This window comes from Miniopterus natalensis, chromosome 1 (genome assembly GCF_054644295.1).
Source record: "Miniopterus natalensis isolate mMinNat1 chromosome 1, mMinNat1.hap1, whole genome shotgun sequence".
Lineage (NCBI taxonomy): Eukaryota > Metazoa > Chordata > Mammalia > Chiroptera > Miniopteridae > Miniopterus > Miniopterus natalensis.
In genome coordinates this window covers 64,999,722-65,018,647 of record NC_142081.1, presented here as the reverse complement: position 1 = coordinate 65,018,647, position 18,926 = coordinate 64,999,722, and the positions used below count along the sequence as shown (strand labels likewise).

Sequence of the window (18,926 nt, the reverse complement as noted above, 5' to 3'; positions counted from 1 at the left end):
GACTAATGTGTTACTATAATTTCTCTCTTTACCTGTCTCTTTACTAGGTTTTTAAGCGGTATAAAGGCTGGCTTTAGTATGGTATTCACATTTAAATCTCCAATATGTCTACCTGGAACATAGTAAACCCTCTGCAAATGTCTGTTGATTAAACAAGGAATAAATAGGGAAAGGGGGTTGGAGGAAGGAAGAAGAGGGTAAAGGGGGGATCGACGGTGATGGAAGGAGACTTGACTGGGGTTGGGGAACACACAATACAATATACAGATGATATGTTACAGAGTTGTGCACCTGAAACCTATACAATTTTATTGACCAATGTCACTCCAATAAGTTCAATAAAAATTTAAAAATAATAAAGGAAAAATGAACATGAAAAAAATAGTCACTCAAGTTTTCTGTGATCAGTGTTTTCACAGTATAATTTTCCCCATCCTTTTAGTGTTAGTCTATTTATGATTTTTATATTTAAAATGAGTTTCTTGTACATAACATATGGTTGAGTCTTATCTTTTAAATCCAGTCTGATAAACTCTGACTTTAAATTGGAGACTTTTAAGCGCTATACATTTACTGTAACTATCACTATGGTTGAGTTTTAATCTACTTTCCATTTGTTCTTTGTTCCTTTTACATAATTTTCTGTCTTCTTTTGGATTGAATACTTTCTAGGATTTCATATTATATCCATTGTTGGAGATACTATTTTTAAAAACTGGTCACTCTAGAGTTTATAATATGCAAGTTTAATATATCTCAGTCTATTTTCAAATATTTATCACTTTTCATAAATGTATAACTCCTACAACAGAATATTTCCATTTCTCCCCTGTGGATGTTGTGCTGTTGTGTTGTCAGTATTTTGTATATTCATGTTATAAGCCCTACAATATATTGTTTTTTGCTCCAGTTAATTATATTTTAAATAACTTTAGTAACTAGAAAAAAATGTCTTGTGTACTTACTCATATGTTTATTTAGTTTTGATGTTTTCCAATTTTTTTTTCTTTTTTAAAATATATTTTTATTGATTTTAGAAAGAGAGAGGAAGGGAGAGGGGGAGAGAGAAACATCAGTGAGAGAACGATTGATTGGCTGCCTCCTGTCCGCCCCCTACCTGGGATCGAGTCTGCAACCTGGGCATATGCGCCAACCAGGAATTGAACTGGTGACCTCTTGGTGTATGGAATGACGCTCAACCAACTGAGCCACACCTGCCAAGGTCCACATTTTCTTCTGGTATTTTTTTCCTCTTTGCCTGAAAAAAATTATTAACACTTTCTATAGTCTAAGTAAAGTGGAGATAAGTTGTCTAGCTTTTGACAGTATGGTTTTTCTTCCATTTTGGAAGATATTTTTGTTGGACATAAGATTCTAGGTTGAACAAAAAAGAAAATAAAAAAAGCCCTAGCCTGTTTGACTCAGTGGTTAGAGCATCGGCCCTTGGACTGAAAGGTCCTGGGTTCAGTTCCAGCCAAGGGCACATACCTTGGTTGCAGGCTCGATCCTCAGCCCCAGGTCGGGGCTTGTGCAGGAGGCAACCAATCAATGTGTCTCTCTCACATCAATGATTCTCTCTCTCCCTCTCTCCCTTCCACTCTCTCTGAAAAGCAATGGAAAAAAATATCCTCAGGTGAGGATTAAAAGAAGAAAAGAAAAGAAAATTTTAGGTTGACTTTTAAAATCTTTTATCTTTTAGCATTTTTTAAATCTTTCTGTACTTTAAGGTTGTCATTCCATTGTCTTCTGGCTTGCATGTTGTGACAAGAAGTTTGTCATAATTCTTTTCTTTGGTTTTCTACATATAATATTACCTTTTCCTCTGAATGCTTTTACAATATTCTTTTTATCACTGGTTTTCAGCAATTTTATTTATTATGACTTTTTTGTATGTTTATCCCCCTTAAGGTTTATTGAGCTTCTTTGGTTTGTGGGTTTATGATTTTTATCAAATTTAGAAAATACTAGCCAATATTTACTTAAATATTTTTCTCTTTCTCTTAGCCCCCTCCTTCTAATTTTACATATGTTAGACTACTTGATAATGCTCCAGAGGTCACTGGAGCCCTATTAATTATTTTCAGGCCAGAAATCACCTTTTAGCCTAGGCAATTATTAGACTCACTTAGATTTACTTCTTTCAAGCATTATAGTGTGCTGCTTGCTATTGAATATCTAAAAATAGTTGTTTCTTATATTTCGTTTAGTTTCTAGTTGTCTATGGCAGGAAGTAAATTCCAGGCTCTGGGTTCAGAACTCAGTTCTACTACTTACTGTTTGACCCTGGGCAAAGTGAACTTCTCTATTTTATTAGTTTTCTCATCTTTTGTTTTTTGTTTTTTTTTAATCCTTACCTGAGGATAACTTTTCCACTGATTTTTAGAGAGAGTGGAAGGGAGAGAGAAAGCGACATCTATGTGAGAGAGACACATCAATTGGTTGCCTCCTGCATGTATGTGCCCTGGGTTGGGATCACGGATCGAGCCTGCAACTGAGGGACGTGCCCTTGGCTGGAATCGAATCCGGGACCCTTCAGTCCATGGGTCGATGCTCTAACCACTGGACCAAACTGGCTAGGGCAGTTTCTCATCTTTAAAGAGGGGTTACTTTATAACTAACTACCTTGCAGATTATTGTGAAGATTCTCAATAATGTGTAATCTGTAGAAAGTGTGTGACATGTGGTAAATGTCTCATATGTAGGACATCACTCACCCTGAAGAAAATGGATTTGGGGCACTTGCCCTCGTGGGAGCACACCCACGCCTTTCCTTCTCCTTCTCCTGCACGTTACCTTTACCCTTCTCTCTCCTAAGCACCAAAGGCCTTTCTTTTGCCTCTGTAACTTGTTTCCTGAGCCCATTTCTTCTATCACTCATTTCTTTCACCTCCGTGACTTTCTAAATAAACTTTCTCTTGTAGCTTGAGTCTTGGCTCTGAATTCTTTCTTAGCCAGAACTCAAGAACTGGTGACATTCTGGTGCTGTTTCACCGACATTATGTTGCTGTGACTTGGATTATCTTATCATGGTGTAGAAGGAAAAAAAGAAAAGAAAATGGATTTGTAGGAAGAGAAAGCGATAAGTCAGGCCTGAGTTAAGGTTGTTGGGGGTAAAATGCAGGACTCTCCCTCAGTACTAATGCCTGGTGGGAGAAGGAAGATAGAAAAACTCTGGTGCTAAGATCTTGGCAAATTCAAGAATTTGGCTATTTCAGAAAGGCCACGACTTGGCTGCTTTGCTGAAGAGCTCATTGCTACAGTTGTAAATCATTGGGCAGTCAAGATATTTCTACACCTTTCTGGTTAGGAGGAAAAAGGCTATTGGTCAACAACTAGACCACCCCCACTGACTTTGTGAAATTAATTGTTGGTCAGGCAGCTAGGATGGAGCTAAGGCTAAGGTGGAACTAATTCTATTAAATAACAGTGTCTCTCGGAATTTAATATCGGAAAAAAATCTTTGTCAGCCCTGAAGGATCAGTATTTTCTTCCTTTTGATAATAGGAGCAAAATAACCAAATGTTCTTGCTTTGTTTGCAAGGACACTCAAAGTCATATTTTGTTCTTAATCTCTTAAGTATTTACCCTTAAGATTAGCATATGTGCCTTCTTAATTTTTTTGTCTAAATCTTGTTATATACAGGGTGTCTCCTCAAAAATGTATACACACTTTGAGTGATTAAAAATTCAGTGTTTATTAACATAGAGTTCATTTTCAAAATTTAAAAGAATCTACAGAAATGAATAATTTTTTTTGTCAATGCCTGTTTTCAAACTGATGACTGTTCTGGTCCAGGCACTGCTGATACATGAAGCAAGGAATTAATTACACACATCAATTATCATTTTGTTCGGTATTTGTGCGCCCTCAATTCGTTGACTGTTGCTGGTTTTGCACTGTAAATTTTATCTTTTATGCATCCTCATTAAAAAAATCTAGTGGCACTTTAGGATAAATTTTCTTTGTTTAAAGCTTAGTCTGGCTTCACCCATTATTTCAAATCGGTTAAACCTGAAAAAGAGTGAAAATTAAATGAGTTATCAGCTGTTAATTGTGTGTACATTTTTGGGGGACACCCTATGAATTCAGTTTTTGTGAGTTTCTTAAGATCATTTCTTTGTGGGAAGGAATTTTTAAAAAGCCATTATTATATATATATTTTTAACTCAAGGCTTAGTATTTTGTAGTTATTATTTTTTAACTATACCTTCTTAGCTATTAATATAATTAGTAATTATGTGATATCTCTTCAAGAGTTGGCTTCCCCATTGGTGCAACTGTCCCCATCATAACCAAAATAATGTGATGTAAGAAGGAAGCATGTTATTCAATTTATTTATAATGAATACTATAAGAAATTTTTTTGTATTCTTGTTTTTCACATTGGTATTTTTTTGTTAATAAGTATATTTCTTATGACCAAACTACCAAAATTTTTTGATAACTTAGGAATTTGAAATACCAACATCTAATTTCTTAGGCATTTATTATCTGAAAATGGACAGAGGTTCTTAATGTCTCAGTGAATCCTACAACCTTCCAAATTTGGTCCTTTCTTGGTCTTTTCTGCACCAAACCTTACTTAGATGCATCTGCTCCTACCTTCTATTCAGTTTAAAACAGGGTGACTCAGTATCATTTGTGCTACTTTAAATACATGCCCCTGTTTTTCAGGTGTTAAAATATTCACCATAACTCAAGCCATAAATGAGTCCTGACTTGAGTACTATTTGCTTGTCACCTATCATCTGTGTTCTTCACAGGAAAGGATCCTGGAAAGAGGTTAATGTAATAATCATAACAATATATGTTCATGTACCTCTTTAAAATGTGATTTCATTTAAAGCTATGCCCATAAATAATTTTATTCATGGCTCTAGGCTTATGTGTTTAACTGTCATGGGGTGTCTGTGAAGGGCCCCGAGGAGCTGCTCTTTTTGGAGATGATCAGCCACGTTCTTAGAGCTATTGCATTTGATGACGTGAATTCTATTTTTAGAACTTGAACAGATTTGGGATCTGCTGCACTGCAGTGCTACCAAGAATTCTTATGAGCTTAATTATTTTTCTCTTTGTCTTCTTTGACAAAAAATAGTGCTTAACATGAGCATGTGATGTTTCACATGCTCTCATTGCATACAGGTTTCTTTACTTGAAACCAGGATTTGTTTGTATCCCTCATCAATACATCGCCCCCAGCCCAGGAAAAGTTTCCTGGAAGAAAACAATTTGGAAAACAGCTCAATATCAGGAATATTCTTATTATCTTCATTTAACTAATGAGGACATAAAGATTCAGGTAGGTTTAGTCATTCCACCAAGGTCAAGCAATTAGCAAAGGTCGCAGTCAGGAATTGAACTCACCTGTTAAACCATTCTCATCTCCTTTCTCAAACCTCAATATTCCCATCTGTGGATTGACAATAATGTTCTCTAAATAGCGTGAAAGATTTCCCTGCAACCTGAATTTTAGTTCTGCCTTTGCCACTAACTGGGTATGTTGGAAATATCACGGTGTCTTCCTGGATTTCCATTCCCTCTACTATAAAATGAGCAAGGAGGTGGAGAGAGATGCAAAATTCCTTCCAGCTCTAATTTTTATTTTATTTTACTTGAACTTAAATATTAAAACATTGCATTTATTAATGGCTAGGGGTGCTTTCCTCATAGATTCTGAAACCGACATAGCTTTCCTGCTTCCTGATCCGCTGTCAGCCTTCCCCGGCCTCTGCCTTCTACCTGTCTGCCCTTGCTCATAATTTCTCTCTCCCCATACTTCTTGCAAGGAGAGTTAGAGGCTGGGATGGATGGATAAGAGGCTTTTTCAGAACTATATCTGCTTAGCTGGGATTGTATAACTTAACTAAAAATGAAAATGAGGGCAGTAGAACGAGAGCGTTGATCCCTAATTGACAGAAACCAGCCACGATACTGTATTTTTGCCAAAGCTCTGCCTTCCTAGATACAGACATGAATAATTGCACACACAGGCACACACCCTCCCTACCAGTACTTAGTGTCACTTTCCATTAGCTACACATCTAGATTGCTGTCTGTCTTGCCTGTAAGGACATGTTTGAGTAACATAACAGAAGACAAGCTGTCTACCTTTACATATCGGTTCTGATTTTCATGGCTGGGAAAACTTCACCTCTTGGATTTATTTTAAGTCGAGTATGATGAATGGCCTTGGGAGCTACAGCATAGGAACAAAAACTCATAAGAGTTTCAGGCTTTTCTTTTTTCCCCCCTCTTCTCTTTTTGGAGGCATAACCACTTCATCATTGCTGTCAAGTGAGGGCTCGGTGTGACGGAAAAAATTAAAAGAGAAAGGCTAAAAGGCACTGTAATTACATAGTATGTTTGTGAGCTTCTCTTTGAAAGTAGATTTATATATGTGGGCATATATTCTTTAGATGATTAAAGGTAATACCTGGTAAATAATTTTAATTTTTTTGATGCAATGTAGTTTGTGTGTCGATCTTGGTGTGAATGAGGAAATGGGTATGCTATGAGTTTGCACTTGAATTTTTCAAAACCTGATACATTGAATAATTGTTTTTAGTACAAATTAGATTATTATAGTCTTTAAGCCTGCTCAGCTAAAATGGTTTCAAGTTTAGTGCTTTTGGTGGAGGCAGATGATGGAGAGTATATTAGGCAGCTATTTCAACAATGAACCCCAAATCTCAGTGGCTCACAGCAAATATTTATTGTTCTTATTTATCGGCTTAGGGGTTGGCCAAGGGTCATGTGATCTGACCCAGGCTCGGCTGAGGTTGGCTCCAGGCAGCAAGAATGTGTTTGGGTCTGCTCTGTGTGTCTAATTCCAGGTTCCTTAGGGTGTACTTGTCAAATAAGGATGGCATGGACACAAAGCAGGCTTTAAAAACACACGATGCCTCTTAAGGCCTTGGCTCAGAATTGGCACGCTGTCACATTGCCCACATTCAATTGGCCAAAGCAAGTCAAAGGCCAGGTCCCACATCCAAGGGCCAATGGGAGGAGCTACCAAGACAACTGGAACAGGCCTTGTGTGCATAGTAATAATAAGGGAGGGAGTAAAGAGGCGGAAACAAAAATCCAATCTACCATAGGTAGAGAGACATTTAATTTTGGAAAGATAAGCTATGGATACTGCTTTTAGTTGTAAATGGCATATTACCTTTCCTTTCTTTCTGCTTCCATTGTATTGACAATTGACAGCAAAACCCAAGTCTGATGTTGTAGGTTAGCATCAGGAAGTGCAGCTCATCATTTGAATGGTTGAGACAAGCACAGACTTTCCAAGTGGTCCCAAGGTAAGTCTCCCTCCCTGTACTGTAACTGTGCTGTGTGTTGTTACTAATAGTGGTCAGCTGTAGAATTAACCTGTGTGTGTGTGTGTGGTCCATCCAGCTGTTGGAATGTCTTCGAGAAGCAAATTAAGCAATAAATATTGAGTAAAAAACAAATTTACAACATGCACATGAAAGGGAAAGATATATGATTAAATTGATAAGACTGTTTTAAGCTTTTTATAAAATAATCAGTGAAAATCAAACACCTCAAAACCTGTTTGTGTCAGGAAATTAAATGACATTTGACTGTTTTGACAGAATATACTTACCTAATTTTAGGTAAGTTTTCCTTCTCTTTACCAAATTCAGTTGAAGAGAGTAAATTGAATGAATAGGTGTGGCTACTCCCTATTTTAATCAATATAGACATGTGCTTTATTTTTTACAATTCAAAAAACTTGTGTTGGTATTATTAAAACTTCCATTAAAAGATTTACTTTATAAGTTTATTATGTCCTAATGGGGAATTTGTCCTATGTCCTTACCTGCTTGTCAGATGTTTGAGAATAATGTTTTAATGTTACTTACTTTCACCCTTGGTGTTTTGCTGTCAGATCGATCCTCACCAAAGTTACTATGCGTCATGGTTTTTACCTTGCTTGTTTCCTTCATAGGGATTTTGTCTGGTTAAATGCTAGGTATTAGAAATTGGCTCTTTAATACAATTAAAACTATTTCCAAAACCAAATTCTTGTTTATTGTTTCTGCCTAAACTTCATGTTGTCTTTCCTCTGCACAAGAGTGAATGGATTGCACTCCACACCTCGTTAATGCCGTGCCGGACAGACCGCAGGGCATGCGAGTGGGTTTGTGTGCGCACCTGCATTTTCTCTAAGGACAGAGATCCTGGCTATTGTGGGAATTTACCACTCTCTTATACCTAAATGATGAACTTCTGCTCACCAGACAATGTGCCTTTGATGATATGGATGTCTTACCTTAGGCGTTGTATATTATGTTCTGTGTATATTACACTTTATGTCATTTTATTACCCAGTGTAAACTTTACTCAAAGTTGGCAGCTATTCCAAAAAAAAGAAAAAGAAAAGGAAAGGAAAAGAAAGGGACTTAAAATGAGAGATGGGATTAGTAATTAATACATTTTTTAAGATAAGGTAGCATGGTGAGAGTATATCATAAGTTTAGGCCTATTTTCTCATTTCTTGCCAGATATGAGCAGAAATATTCTAGGAGGGAGATGAGCCATATAATGGAAGTTCAAAGGGCTCAGCTTTAATCTCTTCACTTATGAAAGCATGGCCAACACCCTTCCTCTCGGGGTCACCGTAAGGAAAAAGTGAAGGAACTTAGCAGAGTGCCCCCTCTCAGAACCGGAGTGGGGCACTAACAGGAGGCCCAAAGCAAAAGCCCTGGAGAGTGTAGGGAATAAGGGGCATATGGAAGGGGTGAGGCCAGGTGACTGGAAATGCTCTCATTCTGAGATGTCTGGCCCAGGGGAAGGAAGAGCTTGGTTATAATATTCTGGATACCCTCTGTCTGCAGAGTAGACACCTGAGGCCCTGGACTCTCACTTTCTCAGCAGCCACAGGAAAGTGTTTTATAGGCAGCCTGCCAGAGGGCACCTGTAGAGATGCAGTGACCTGCCTCACCTTTCACTCTGAAGTGTTTGGAAATCAGCTGACTGAACAAGCAAACAAACAGCAAAACCTTGGCTGTTTTTAAAGAGTCTTTCTTCTAAAATACTCCTCTAATCTAAAGGAGAAGCGTGTTATCCCATGATCCTTTTATTAGTGGACTTATTCTCAGCTCAAGTTACTGATAAGTCAGGTTTTCAGCTGGCGGAAGTCACTGGCTGGATTTGGGTCACTGCCAGAGAGATGCTCTTACAAGGATTATGTGTAATAAACACCCTATCGTATATCTAACAGTGATCTCTATTGTGAAAGTACATGAAGCCTAACCCCTTGGCTTCTGCCTAGTTGCGTAATATTTTCTCAGGGTTGCTTACCAGGAATTCAAAGAGAATTAGGAACTTGAGAGCCATATGGGACTTTAAAGATGGTCTAACCTAGTGTTTTCCAAATTGTGTTCCATTGGAACACTAGTGGCTTTCAACAAGGTTATCAGGTGCCCCTTTAAATGAATTCTGTGGTCAAATAAGTTTGGAAAACACTATTATACAGAGCTAAGTTTCTTTACTAAAGGGCCACTCAAGGCCTTTAATATGATAACCTGAATCGTGGCTCCAAGGGATAGAGCATGATGCTTTTCTCACACTTACTTGACCATGGGGCCCTTCTGTTATATAACACACATTGTCATCACAAGAATGCCAGGCAGAGGCCAGAAAGCCTAGTCATTGAGAGCATGGCCTCTCATGTTTGACTGCCTGGGTTCAGTTCCTGGCTTTACCATTTATTGACTTTATGATCTTTGTGATTCAGTTTCTCCTTCTAAAATGGGAACGCTAGTGATACCTACCCATAGGGTGCTTTAAAAAAAAAATCAAAGAACAGGGCTGAGAACAGTGCCTGGCACATACTTCACTGTCATCATCCTAACATTTCGATAAGAACTGGCATAACACCCTCATTCTGGAGATGGGAAAGCGAGTTCCCTGTAGTTCACTCATGTAGCCTCCCTCATTCAACAAACTGACCCAATGCCAATGTGCACCACTTATGATGATTCTGCCCCCACAAATGAAGACGAACATGGTATAGTTCCTACCCCAGAAGATGCACACACCAGTGACATGCCTCAGGTGATAACCTTTAGTAGTAAAGCCAACAACCCAGCCTTCTGACGTCTGTCCTCGAGCTCATTCCCTGATTCTATTCTGAATGAGAATGATCTTTGTAGCCTGGATTGGCAAGCGAGAGTAACGAGCATGGAGCTGAGAAAATAGATTTATTAGGAAAGCAAACTAAAAATATAACAAAGGGAAGTAGGAGGTAGTATGCAGTGGCCCACCCAAGAGTCCCTAAATATGGTGGCTTGATGTTTTTCTGGCCACTGTGTCACTGAAGGTCTTTTCTGTGTTTGTCTAGGCATCTCCTCCGAGGGCTTTCCCAGGGACTGCTTCAATGAGCAGTCAGCCACTAAAGACCTTCCCATCAGGGATGGAGGTGCGTGGGTCCTTGGCCATAGAGCTGGACCAGCCTGTCCCTTTCTGCTCCACGAGGAGAGAGAAAAGACAAACAGAAGTGAATTGTACTTGGATCTCCATGTAAGTAGAAATCTTTGTGTTTGTGCTGTGATTCTTTGTAGTCAACAGAGGTTCATTTAATATGCATTTAATGTAAATCATGTTTGTGAAGCTGCAGGAGCTTCATTTTGTGTGTGGGGGGGAGGGGGTCATTGTCTAAAAATTAACCGGTTGCAGAAAACAGATCATGGTAATCTGAAATTTGTGTGCTAGAAAGTGACTTTACAGTTTATCTGAATTTTTTGGAGCCTGCTGTTCACATCAGCTTTGCTGCCTAAACCTCACTGTGGGAATACTCATTTGATGCTAGTCACCTCTTAATACCATTTTTCTAAAAATGTGAGGACATATGTTAGCTGACTGATAGGCTCTGGATTCTCCAATGAAACCCAAATAGCCTGTCTTCCTTGTACATTCCTAAACCTTCCTTTCTCTCCAGCTGCTCAAATAACAGGTGAGCAGGTTGGCAGGAAATCTGCAGAATACTAGATTACCCATTTAAAAAACACAGCCTTCTTTCTCATTCATTCTTGTGTTCATTGACACAGAAGCACTGACTGCCCCATACAAAGCAGAGGGCTGAGTTTTAGCTACTTCCACATCGTAGGTGGCCTGATAGGATTGACCAGACTGCCCCACTCTCACCACCCCTCTACACCCTCCTCACCTCCCAGTGTCCTGTCAGAGCTGGGGCTGAGCATTAGGAGTCCAAGAAGCACTTTTCCCCCCTTAAACCCTCATGCCTATTGACAATCTTGTACCCCTAGTTTCTTTGAATACTTTCCAATTCACTACTTTCAGGCCTGGAAGTATGAGTTTGACGAGTGTGGGTTAGGTCTATGATGTTCATACAGGTGACAATTTTTTCAAGCAACCAAGAACAGAACCTTGTACTTTTCATAACCATAAAACCATAGTCACAGTATGACCTTTTCGAAAAGCATTAGACATCCCAGCTAAAGAAGTAAAGTTGTGCACCTTGAGATGTGCTCAAAGAAGTGGGACAGTGACATCTATTGGTGAGATTACTGCAACGTTCAGCTTGCTGCAACGGCAGGCCTGGAGCTTGAAAGTTCAGAAATTGATTTTGAAAGATTTTCTTTTCCTTTTGTGTTTTTTAAAAATTCCATGTCTATGTATTTTTTTAGGCATTAGCTAAACTATGTATTTCTGGTTTTCCTTCTCTCCCCTGTGTATGAAATTATTTCTTAATTTTACTTAGTTTATTTTTAATTATAAAAATCATATGCAATCCTTTTAGAAAATTTGAAATATGTCTTTGAATGGAAAGAAATGATCTGTAATCTCAGCAGCCATTTTACTAAACCGTAAATTTTACTATGCATGATTTATTTCTGCTGAGGGATTTTTTTGACACGTAAACATAGATTTTGTACCCTTTTCTCTTTTTTTCTTTACCAATCAGTTTTATATTTCTTACTCATGAGGTTGCAAATTCTTTAGATGTATCTTAAGTGAATATATATTATCCCACTATAGCATATCCCAACATTTATTTAATTGCTCTCTATTATTGGATGTTGTAACCGTTTCCAATTTTGGAGTAGTATACTACAATTTGGAAGTCAATAGCACTATCACACATGTAATTTTTTCTATGCCCTTTCTCCTCCTAATATTTTTAGGCTTTTGATACATAGCATTGCATTAATAAGGTCTATTTCCTGAACAAGCCTGTAATGGCATGTACATGTATGCGTATATATATATAAAACATAAATATAATATTTAAATTATATCTAATATATAAACTATATTTTTTTATAAAGTATTTCTATAAATATATAATAAAATATATATTCTATGTTTCTTGGTCTTCTATTAGTAACTTTTAAAAATTGGGATTTTTTTTTAGATTATTTTCTACATTAGCTTTTTTTAACACTTCAGGCCCTAAGGCTCCTTACCTCCTAGCCCCCCCCCCCCCCTTCCCGCAGTGACATTTGACTCTCATTGTTTTAAACATTGACATTCTAAGTAAGATTTTCCATTTGGAAGGGCTCTAGTGATTTAGTAAAAGTTTATATCCTGTTAATAATCACCACACCAGCTTACGGGGACATCTTTCTCCTGGGGGACTTTGAACACTAAGGTTAGGGGGGTTTATGACTGGCTGGTATTTTGAGCGGCCTTACAGGTTTGGCTCACTTCTGTGTTCTGTGGTGCCACCATCTCAGGGCGCCTTTCCTCAGCCTTTCCCGTGGATGCACTGACAGTCATTAGTGTGCAGGGGTGGGAGGGGAAACACTTAATAACCAGTGGGAGTGTGGCATCCACAAATCAAAATGGTCACTGGCGTGAGGGCAGGGAATATTTTAGGCTTTGGGGATCATACAAGTCTTTTGCTGTAACCACTCAACTCTACTGACAAGAGCAGCCATAGAGAATACATACATGAATGTGCCTGTGTTCCAGTAAAAGTTTATAGATAGAAGTTTGAGTTTCATATAATTTTCACATGTCAAGAAATATTATTTGTCTTTTGACATCCCCAACCCCATTCATTTAAAAACATAAAGGTCATTCTTAGCATACAGGCCATTCAAAAACAGGCAGTGGGCCCACCTCTGCTCTAGACCAGGAGTTGAAGATTTCTCTCGCTTCTACCCCTGCCTCAACCACTAACTAGCTATGGTACCTGGGCACTCCCTTAACTTCTGTGGACTTCAGGTTTTTTGTTTGTTTGTTTGTTTTAATCAAATGCATTTTGATAGAATGTGGAGGAACAGGGACAGATGGAACAAGGTTCCTTTCAGCTATATTATTAGATTTCCTGATTCTTTTATAGGAACATAAATCAACTCGGGGGCAATGAAATTCATGTGGGATGAAAATTAGTTTACCTAAAGGAAACAAATAAATAATATTGTCAGTGTGAAATCTTTGCCCTGATGTGAGGAATAATGTCACATCTCTGATAGCAAGACCAAAATTTGTAGTCTCCTAACTCTATTTGAAGGTACCTACCACTTCTTTCTGCTCCTCCAGTGAAGTCCGCCCCTCCTTCCCCCCCACCCAGTTGTATTGAGGTGTAACTGACATATAACATTGTATAAGTTTAAGATGTACAACATAATGATTTTATACATGTGTATTTTACACAATGATCACCACAGTAAGTTTAGTTAACATTCATCACCTCACAGTTACAAGTTGTTTTTTTCTCTTGTGGTGAGAACTTTTAAAAGCTACTCTCCTAGCAACTTTTAACTATGCAATAGAGTATTATTAACTATAGTCACCATGCTGTACATTAGATCCTCAGAAATTGTTAATCATATACTTGGAAGTCTGTACCTTTTGACTACCTTCATTCTATTTCCACTATCCCTTATCCATGGCAACCACCCATCTGTTCTCTCTCTGAGTTCAGTTTTGTTTTTTTTAAGATTCCACATATAAGTGAGAACATAGAGTATTTGCCTTTCTCTATCTGACTTATTTCACTTAGCATAATAACCTCAAGAGCAATCCACATTGTGACATTCACCGTTCAGTTACTGAATTGGGAGAAGGTCCCGGGTTCCTTGGGGAAATGGCAGGATGTGGGCTGGAGTTGGACAGACACTAGAGAGATTCAGGGCGGCATCTGTTTACCAACCAGTACGTATTTCAGTGTTTACATAACCAGTGCTGGTCTTGGTGCCACTTGGCTGAATGTCAGCCAGACTACCATGTAGAGAGGTTCTGTTTAGGTGATTATCCGGTCATCCTGCTCAGGCACATTCTGTGGACCATTCTGGGTGATCTACAAAACTCCTGAAAGACTAGACCCAGTGCTCAGTCAGTTCCTCTTTAGGTCCTGAGGTTGCTAAATATTCCATAGGATGAACTTATTGTGAAAAAATCATGTTTTATTCTGTTTTTATATTCAAATTTTACTAGTTGTCCTGTATTTTATTTACTAAATCTGGCAACCCTAGGCATCACTTTTCGGGCAGCATTCAAATGCATGAAATGTGTGAATTGCCCTAGGGTGGCGTCTGAATATGGAGTGTCCATTTAGAACGTGAGCATTATACAGTTAGCCTTAAGAGGAAGCTTCTTGTCTTCCACCAAACAAGAAGCTACCATTAGCCTTGCCCCTCAGCTTCCAGTGCACTTTGAACCACATACATCAAAGGTGATTGAACATGGACAGACTAAAGTGCAATGGGGCTGAGTTTCTTATAACAAGTGCAATTTCTTCCTGAAGATCCCATATGAGAGGAATCCTCACCATGGAGGATGGTTTATGAAGTGTCTATAAACAAGGGACATGGGTGGAATAGAAATGCCACTAACAAAGGTGTGGCCTGAGATTGGAAAAAAGATAGGAAAAGAGAAGATAAGCGATCATGAAGATTATATATTGGTTGCACAAATCCTGGAAGTAGGATTTTGCATGCCAGCTTTTAAAACACAAACTTTGACCTCTTCTTAGTGATTCTGACTTCTAAGGATCATCTCCATCTCCTTCTCACCTGGGCCCTGAATTATTCTTACTGAATTGGCCTAATTGGATGTAGAAGACATAGCATCATGTTCCAAGTAATTGTATCTTGTGAAGGGAATGGTATAATTAGCAAGTCTACGCCCATCCTTTAGTACCTCACCCAGTAACAAAAACTTCCAGGTATTGATCAATCCCTAAATGCCAGGCACCATCCTTTGAGGTTTCACTATACCTACTGTACAGATAAGGAGAGAGGTTCAGTAAAGTGAGGGGCAAGGACTTGAACCCAAGTCTGTGTCTAGATCCAAGTGCTTAAATCTTAAGCACCTCCACTCCTGTGGATATTTTTTTGTTTGTTTTTAATTTAAGAAACAAAGAAATCCATTTTTTAAAGATTTTTCATTGATTTTTAGAGAGAGAGGGAAGGAGAGGGAGAGACAGAGAAACATTGATTGGCTATTTTCTGCATGCCCCGCAACCGGGAGATTAAGCCTGCAACCTGGGCATGTTAACCCACAACCCACAACCTTTCAGTGCATGGGATGGTGCCCAATCGAGTCACAATGACAAGGGCCAAAGAAATGCATTTAATGGGTATGAGTTAGCTCCCATAATCAGTGAGAAGGATTGAGAACCAGGCTCAGAATTAAATAACTAAAACTACAGCCAAATCACCCCACAGACCTCAATTCAGTGAAGATTCTGCAACTGCTACTGTGGAACACTAGATGTCTCAGTGTGCATTTTAAAGATCCTGGGCCTTTAAAATGAATGGGGAAACACTGATGGGAGCATGAGCAGATTTCAGTCCTTCCACCTCCCTTCACTCTTAAATGTCAAATTCCACAGCGTAAGTAGATTCCACAGCAAAAAACACACGGTGCTGTCTGACACGGTGCCTTTGCAGTAGATGGGAAGGGCCACCTCCTTGGCTTCTTTTCATGGAAGCCAATGAGAGCCTACCACCTAACGCTAAAGGCCACAGATGGACTTACCCGAAACATAAGGAAATTCATGACAGTGAAGCTTGTATTTGCAAGTGAATTGAGAAATATCAAAGTAGCTTGTTTTCTGAAGAGATGTGTTATTCTGTGAGTATATATGTGTGAGTGTATGTGTGCAGGAAAGACAGAATGAGAAAGACAGAGGAAGAGAGACGGAGATCACTTGTCTGTTGGCTGTGTAATAAATGATCAAGAATTGATACAGGGAAAAAGAACAGTTGGAAATGATGAATTATTGGAGAATTGCCTTTTTTACCTTACAAACTCATCACTTTAAGTCATGATAAAACAATTGGAAAGGAGTTATCTAATTTTATTTCTAAACCCCATGAAAGTTAACCAGTTATCTCAAATTGGTGTGGAATGTTAACACATTAAATTAAATAGAAATCCTCATAATATGCCAACCATAAAGTTCAACTCTCATGCCATTTACCTGCCTCCCTTAATATCCACCTCTCTTCTCTATATACTACAAGATAAGGACACATCTAGCAACATCTCAGATTTCTTTGTGAAACAAAAGGAACAATAAGTTTGGCTTAATCATTGAACCATGGTAATGGTTAGTGGAACTGTGAAGTTTGCTTTTTTTTGATTTAGATAACGCTTAATGTCCTTGATTTCCTCTTTGTCTATTCTGATGTGAAATATATTAGCTGCTCATGTAAAATTTGGACTCTTGAGATTTTACATAGAGAAAACTTTGTATTATGCTTTCAGAGCTAGAGACAACATAGAATAGAATTGAATTTTGTAAAAATGTTGAGAAATTTATCTAGAAATTTTATTTAAATGAGTTGGAATATTGCAACTGAAATACCTTATTTGGTTTCTCTAAAATTCAAATAATTGCTTTTTTGCCCCCTTTGAACAAGTTCCATGTTTTCAGCCTCCCTTTTCTGTCTTAAAAACTGCAGTGCTCTGTGCACTCATTGGACTTGCAGTGCTGTGAGCTTCAGATGGTCTCTGTAAACCCTGGTCCCTTTCTACGTGTATCATTTATGTTCCACGTGTGTATTTCTGAAAAGTACTTTCTTTCTCCCCTCTCCAGGATAAAGATGGTAATTTGTGGTTAAAATTACAACGCCTCATGACCCAGTTAGAATTTGAAATGCCATAGTCTTTGCCTAGAGAATGTTAGAGCATTTCTGTGTTAACATAAGGTTCCAGTTTTTATGGCCCAGTTGTTTTTTCTTGTCTTTTGATCTTTGCAGGCTTTAATTAAGCCACCTGGAGTTATTATTATTATTTCTAAATTGGGTTAAGAACTGCAGCTACTACATAAATGTACTGTGTATGAACATTATAAACTTCCTTCTCCAGCTACAGAAAGTAAGTGACATTGATTGTAGGAGCTGTTAGAACATTTCTTCAAAATATTTCATGGTACTTTGTGAAGTGTTGAAATGACAGCAGTGCCATATATACTATATATGTTTTATTTAAGTACCAGATTAAAATGATGTATAAAATGGAGGCAATAATGAGTGTATTTCAAAACCATGGCAATGTGACTCCTCTCCCCCACTGGTTGATCCCTGCAACTATACACGCTCTGTGATAGTGATGGCCATGCCTCTGTCTACTATCTGTGGTGAATCAAGTAAGCACTGCGTTAAGACTATTAGCACATTTAATTCTTAGGGCAATCCCTGTGAGTTAAATATTTTCCCTGCTGTATACATGTAGACTCTGGCTCATAGAAGTTCAGGAACTTGCCTGAGTAACAGTTAGTGTGTGACTGGGAAGTAATCCCTCTTACTGAGCGCATACACTCTACTTCAAAGCCACAGCTCTTGCCTCTCCTCTACTTTTTTCCTGCCCTCTCTTCAACTGTGTTCAACAATAGGATCATAATTGTGGCACTGCCTCGCTTACTTTCTTCTCCTTTGTAATTTCAATGCATTTACATTCGTTTCCACATTTTTTTTCTCTTAAAATGACAAAATCTTGAGTTAACTTCAAGGAATCATCACTGATCAAGTCAGGGCTCATCATCTTTGTGTCCTTTCTGTCTTCTGCAGATTCCTTCTAACTTCAGTAGCCATTTGGTTCTGGTGACCTGGTGAGTCACTCGGCCCCATTTTGATGTCTCAGTGTGAAAGAGAACTGTCATGAAATACCATAGTTCTCTGAGTTATTGTAATGAAAAGAATGAACATTTGGAATCAGGTTGATCCAATTCAGATTTTGGCTTTGCCACTCATTGGTTGTTTAATCTTGGAACTGACCTAATTTCTCTGAACCTCAGTATTAATATTGCCAGCAGTATTCAAACAGTAATCAGTAGCTAGACATGGCTATTAATTAAAATTAAGTAAAATCAAAAGTTCATTTCCTCAGTCAGTCACACTAGCCACATTTTAAGTTCTCGGAGGCCACCTGTGGCCAATATCTGCTGTCCTGGATGACACAGATATAGAACATTTCCATTACTGCAGAGACTTGCACTGGACATCACTAATCTATATAATGAGGTCAGTGATACCTTTCTCCTAGCTTTATGGAGGGATTAAGGTCCCAGAAAACTTGCCCAAAGAATCTAGGATGGTACCTACTTGGGACAAGAATGACACTCTAAAAAAACGCTAGCTCTCTCCCTTTTTTCCTATTATGCATGTTTTTCTAATCTACCTTCATTTTGTTTTAGGTAAATCCTCGCTTTCCCTAACATTCCCACCTTTAAATTTAAAAAACAATTTAAAATGATACCACCTGGATCTTTAGTGTTTGAACTAATATTCTCAAAACAACTTTTACTTTAAAAAATTAAGGAAGGGAAAGAAAAAGATACTCAGTATTAGCACAGTCAATGGCTGTCTAGTTTTATGACTTGGGAAGCAGGAGCATATGGGCTGCAATAGGTATGTATGGCTTATTAGATTCCAGATCTTCATCTAAAGCTTTTATCATGATCAACCTCAGCCACAATGAAATGCTTCCTGCATGCTCG

The 18,926-nt window shown here is 38.3% G+C and overlaps 1 protein-coding gene across 1 annotated transcript in view; it reads left to right on the top strand.

The window, feature by feature from the left end:
- FMN1 (formin 1) overlaps positions 1–18,926 on the top strand; it is a 341,600-nt gene that overhangs the window by 65,825 nt on the left and 256,849 nt on the right. Inside the window, exon 2 of the mRNA XM_087822443.1 lies at positions 10,353–10,531. Within this exon, the coding sequence (XP_087678569.1) occupies positions 10,353–10,531 (179 nt within the window). The remainder of the gene's footprint in view (positions 1–10,352; positions 10,532–18,926) is intronic.